This window comes from Benincasa hispida, chromosome 11 (assembly GCF_027475165.1).
Source record: "Benincasa hispida cultivar pf3 chromosome 11, pf3_genome.v1.1, whole genome shotgun sequence".
NCBI lineage: Eukaryota > Viridiplantae > Streptophyta > Magnoliopsida > Cucurbitales > Cucurbitaceae > Benincasa > Benincasa hispida.
The window spans coordinates 55,626,844-55,632,865 of record NC_143488.1 but is presented as its reverse complement, the minus strand read 5'-3'; the positions used below and the strand labels follow the sequence as shown (position 1 = coordinate 55,632,865).

General features: G+C 42.4%; 1 protein-coding gene and 1 non-coding gene across 2 annotated transcripts; one reads left to right on the top strand and one right to left on the bottom strand.

The window, feature by feature from the left end:
• Positions 1-3,236: 3,236 nt before the first annotated feature.
• Positions 3,237-4,278, bottom strand: LOC150032750 (uncharacterized). The gene is made up of 2 exons (XM_090307009.1): positions 4,012-4,278; positions 3,237-3,842 (listed from the first exon to the last, which is right to left on the bottom strand). Exons 1-2 carry the CDS (start codon positions 4,276-4,278, stop codon positions 3,237-3,239), a joined length of 873 nt encoding a protein of 290 aa, XP_090163135.1.
• Positions 4,279-5,178: 900 nt separating this feature from the next.
• LOC120092325 (small nucleolar RNA R71) lies at positions 5,179-5,282 on the top strand. The gene has a single exon (XR_005486030.2). It is a non-coding gene; the product is annotated as a small nucleolar RNA R71 (small nucleolar RNA).
• Positions 5,283-6,022: the final 740 nt, after the last annotated feature.

The window sequence follows — 6,022 nt, the reverse complement described above, 5'->3', positions numbered from 1 at the left end:
GAATTAGAAGCGAGGGAGATAGAGAGGTTTTTTTTTTCTTTTGTTTTAGAGAATTCGAGAGTGAAAATGAAGAATAAGAAGGCTTCGAATCGTTGGGTCATTTTAATGGCTGAGAGAGAGGGTTAGTGGCTGACGTTAGGCGGCGTCTGACGTTTGTAATAAATGTAAAGCTGAAGGGACGTCTTGGTTATCTAAATACTCGAGTGTTTTTGTGTTCTCAAGACGCGTCCCTTCAACTGAGCCATGCACTAGACTTACGTCTAACGCGTTCGTTATTCCCAACTCGGTCATACACAACTTTTAAAGGAAAAAAAAAAACAAGTTTCCAATTTTTATAAAACCAAAAGCAAAGAACAGCCTTAAAACAACCAAACAAATAAACAAACTCAAACGCATCGTAAAATACAGAATGCAAAAAGATAAGGATAGAGGAAGTGTCCCTGGAATATATGGCAATGCAAATGCAGGGATACTTCGACGCGAGCCTCAATTGGCTTCGCGTAGTGCGAGAGATGACTTTTGGCGTTCCAGTCCATCTTCAAAGTAAGGCTTCACTCTCTGGCCATTTACTTTGAATGCGTTAGTGCCATCTTCTCGCGTTATTTCCACAGCTCCATATGGAAAGATTGTCTTAATGATAAAAGGTCCTGACCATCTGGATTTTAGTTTTTCTGGAAACAAACGCAGACATGAATTGAACAATAGAACTTTTTGGCCAACAACAAGTTCTTTCTTACTAATGCATTGGTCATGCCAACGCTTTGTCTTTTCTTTGTACAACTTGTTGTTCTCGTATGCATTCAATCGTCACTTCTATAGCTCGTTGAACTGAAGTTTGCGTTGAGCGCCCGCAATGTCCAAGTTCATGTTTAACTTCTTAACTGCCCAAAATGCCTTGTGCTCCAACTCTAAAGGTAAATAACAGGATTTTCCAAATACAAGAGAGTATGGAGACATATCTATAGGAGTTTTGTAAGCAGTCCTGTAGGCCCAGAGTGCTTCATCTAGCCTCTGTGCCCAATCTTTCTGCGTTGCATTGACGACTTTCTCGCGGATAGACTTGATTTCTCGATTTGATACTTCCGCTTGACCATTTGTTTGTGGGTGGTAAGTAGTGGTGATCTTGTGCCTGACATTATATTTTGCAAGTAATTTGGAAATGATGCGATTAATTAAGTGTGTACCTTCGTTGCTTATCAGGGCTCTTGGCATTCCATAGCGTGTAAAGATGTTCCTGGTAAGAAACTTAGATACAGTGGACGCATCATTCCTAGCACAGGCTACTGCTTCTACCCACTTAGATACATAATCTACTGTAAGCAGGATGCACTGTTGGCCACAGGACAGGGGGAAAAGTCCCATAAAATTTATGCCCCAAACATCAAACAGCTCAACTTCGAGAATATTGTTCAAGGGCATTGCGTCCCTTGAGGAATATTCTCGGTGCATTGATAGGGGTCACATTTTTGAACAAACTCCCTCGCGTCTTTAAAGAGGGTGGGCCAAAATTATCCGCTTTGAAAGACCTTCGCTGCGGTTCTTTGCCCACCGAAATTCCCTCCGTATGGAGAGTCATGACACTCAGCTGATATGCGTTGTGTCTTCTCCTCCGAAATGCATCGATGCATTATGGAGTCAGGGCCTTGTTTATATAGAAATGGTTCATCGCAAAAATAAAATTTGTTGTCATGAATTAACCGTTTCTTTTGCTGAGAGTTGAAGTTCCCAGGGAATTGCTTGGTGGTTAAATAATTGACTATGTCTGCATACCAAGGTTCCCTGCCTTCAATTTTAAACAGGCTTTCATCAGGAAATGCCTCCTTGATTTCACCTTCTTGGGCTTGCATTTCTTGATTCTCTAGCCTGGACAGGTAGTCAGCCACCTGATTTTCTGTTCCCTTTTTGTCCTGGATATCAATATCAAAATTCTGTAGCAGCATCACCCATCTTATCAACCTTGGCTTCGCGTCTTTTTTGCACATTAGGAATTTTATGGCTGAGTGGTCATTGTATGTGGTGGCTAACGCACCAACTAAGTAAGATCGAAACTTTTCAATGCCAAACACTACAGCCAACATTTCTTTTTCAGTAGTGGTGTAGTGTTCTTGAGAGTCATTTAGTGTTTTGGACGCGTAAGAGATGGGTTGTATCAAATTACTGTTCTTTTGCCCTAACATTGTTCCTACTACCACATCACTCGCATCACACATAAGAATAAAGCATTGCGTCCAGTCCAGTGCTATCAGTATTGGAGCTGTCGTCAACGCATACTTCAAGGTTTCAAACGCGTCAATGCAGTCTTCATTAAAGTCATAGGGCCGGTTCGCCTCTAGTAATGCGCTCAGAGGTCGCATAATCTGAAAGAAACCTCTAACGAACCGTCTATAGAAGCCGGCATGCCCTAGAAAACTTCGTAAAGTTTTAACATTTGATGGTGGTGGAAGTTTTTCTATGACATCTATTTTGGCTTCATCAACCTCCAAGCCAGCCTTAGATACTTTGTGACCTAAGACAATTCCTTCAGTCACCATGAAGTGACATTTCTCCCAATTCAGCATCAAGTTTGTTTCCTCGCATCGAGCGAGGACGGCCTCTAAATTATCTAGGCATGACTGGAATGAGTCTCCAAAGACTGAAAAATCATCCATGAAGTCTTCAACGATATTTTTTAGGAAGTCAAAGAAGATAGCTATCATACATCTTTGAAATGTCCCAAGTGTGTTACACAGCCCAAAGGGCATGCGTCTGAATGCAAATGTTCCAAAGGGACAAGTAAACATAGTCTTCTCCTGATCTTCCAGATCTATCAGAATCTGGTTGTAACCAGAGTATCCATCGAGAAAGCAATAAAATTCTTTGCCCGCAAGTCTGTCAAGCATTTGATTGATGAAAGGAAAGGGGAAGTAGTCTTTCTTAGTTGCTGCGTTGAGTTTCCTGTAATCCATATAGATGCGCTAGCCCGTGATAGTCCTTGAGGGTATGAGTTCATTATTGTTGTTGACTATCACGGTCATTCCCCCTTTCTTGGGAACACATTGGACTGGACTTCCCGAGCTACTGTCGGATATAGGATAAATAACTCCCGCGTCCAACCATTTTAGAATTTCTTTCTTAACCACTATTTTCATTATGGGGTTTAGCCTTCTTTGAGGCTCGATTGACCCCAACTTCCCTTCTTCCAGCCTAATCTTATGCATGTAATAAGATGGACTAATACCATGGATATCCGCAAGCATTCAACCTATTGCACGCTTGTGCTTTTTCAGCATCTGCAAGAGAGATTGCTCATTAGGCTCTGTAAGATTTACGGAAATGATCACAGGTAAAGTGTTTTTGGTTCCAAGGAACGCATATTTCAAGTGTCCAGGTAACTGTTTCAACTCAAGTTCTGGTGGTTCTTTAAGTGATGGACGCGTTGGTTTTATCCGCCGCTCATTTCTACTTGGCGGCTCTGATTCTTTTAAGTTCTCCTCCAACACGAGGACCTCACATACATGAGTCTCTTCTTCAGGCAACTCAATATTGTTTAGTTGACAATCTTCACTATTTGGGAACTTTAATGGATTGAGCACATTAAACTTCACCTCCTCATTGTCCACATGCATAGTTAATTCGCCTTTATGCACGTCAATTAAAACTTTCCCAATTTCTAAGAAGGGGCGTCCAAGGATAATTGGTACCTCCCTATCTGCTTCATAGTCCAAGATAATAAAGTCTGTTGGGAATATGAGATTGTCAACCTTCACCAGGACGTCTTCAATCTTCCCTTCCGGGTACTTAATTGTTCTGTCAATGAGCTGAAGAGTGACAGAAGTAGGTTGTGCTTCGCCAATTCCCAATTTCTTAAAAATTGAAAGTGGCATAAGATTAATGCTGGCTCTTAGATCGCACAACGTATGACCCACATCCAATCCTTCTATCGAACAAGGAATTGTGAAGCTCCCAGGGCCCTTCTTCTTCTTTGGTAGACTGTTGCTTACTAACGCGTTACACTCCTGTGTTAGCTATTACTTCCTTCTCACTGACTCTTCTCTTCTTCGTCAAAATGTCCTTCAAAAATTTGACATATGTTGGCATCTGCTCCAAAGCCTCTATCAGTGGAATGTTGATATGCAGCTGCTTTAGGAGCTCAAGAAAGCGCTTGAATTGTTGTTCATCATTCTTCTTCATCACATGCCTAGGAAATGGTGCGTTCAAATTCACTTCAAGCTTTCCCGCGTTAGACATACTGGGTTCTGAATGGCTTGTAGTCTTTGGCGTTCTTTCTTCCAGATCCATTGAACGTGTGATGCGTTCTTTCAAAGGACTGCTATTTCTTGAATTCATTCTTCTTTCTTCAAGAGCTCTTCCACTTCGCAGCGTCACCGCGTGACATTACTCCTTCCCATTATTGTTCCCAGGTGTTTAAGTATTGCTAGGTAGAAATCCAGGCTGCCTGTTTTTCAGCTCGCTTGCTATCTACCCTACCTAGATTTCCAGGTTTCTGATAGATGACGCCTGACTTTTCAGCAACACGTCATTCTGGGCTATGTACTCCTTTAATAGGTTCTCAAGTGGATATCCTAAGCTCGACGCCTGTCCTCCTTTATTAAAGGGTTGTTGATGTTGCTGATGCATTTGTTGAAATGCAGGCGGCGGTCCATTCCTTTGCTGATGGTTCACCCCCGGGTGGTGCTCTTGATGATTTCCTCCTGTCCAAGAAAAATTTGGATGGTTTCTCCATCCAGGGTTATATGTATTAGTGAATGGGTTGTTTTTGATGAAACATACTGACTGAGGGTTTTGTGTACATTCAGCATAAGAGTGAGGATCTCCATAGCCCACACAGCTAACCATGGGCTACCCAAACACCTCTACCTAATTCACCTTCTGCTAATTTGATACGTTTCCCAGCGTTATGTTCTGTAGAAGGCTGGTCATCGTAGCCACTTGAGCAGAAAGTGTGGCTATTGCGTTGGAATCGATAGAATTAACGTTCTGAGATCTCTTCTTCCTGTCAGCTCTTCCATCAAACGTATCATCCACCCATTCCATATTGTGTTTAGTAATGCGGTCTAGTATCTTTTTAGCCTCAGTGTAAGATTTGTCCAAAAGTCCCTAGCTGCTGCTGCGTCTGTTGCCATCTACGATGCTCTATTCAGTTCTCCATAAAACGTCTCCATTTGGATAGTTAGAAGTAGTCCATGGTTCGGGCAGTTATTGACCAAGCCCTTAAAACGCTCCCATGCAACGCTTAAGGTCTCAGCATCTTCTTGTTCAAAGTTCATAATCTCTCGACGCCTCCTATCGTTGGTGGTAGGTGGGAAATATTTTTGCATAAATTTTTCCACCAACTTCTCCCAGGTGGTGATTTCACCAGGCTCCAGAGAGCTCACCCATTGTTTTGCGTCATCACGAAAAGAATAGAGAAACAAAGACAGTTTGATCGCCTCTGAGGTGATTGCAGGAATCATAAATGAATTACACGTTTCCAGGAAACGCTTCATGTGGGTGTGAAGATCTTCACCACGACCACCCCCAAATTGTCCAGCAGACTGGTGCATTTGGAGCATAACAGATTTCATCTCGAACCTGGTTGCATCTGGCGTTGGGTATATGATTCCTAGAGAGAAATCATCCAGTACAAGGGACGCGTACTCCCTCATGGGATGCGTGCTGCTATTCACTATCAAGATTGGATTCTGTGCAGCATGAGCTAGTTGTTGATTTGCCTGTTCTTCCGCCATTGCTCGTTACCTGTTCTATTGTCTGAGAAATTACTGCCTCAACCTTCGACGACGGTTGGATCGGTTCTACGCCAGAAGGTCCTTTCAATCTCGGGGTCGTATTTGAATTCAGGAGTGCTCTCCCTGTTCATAAAACGTTCACAAGCTTAAGCGTACCTTGTAATACTCCCTCGACTGAAGTGTTCCTAAAACAGATACAAACGAAATTTCTGGTTAGTTTTGTTTCTGAATCCCCGGCAACGGCACCAAAACTTGTTCGTTGCTATCATGATTTGTTCTAGGAGTATTTTGTATAT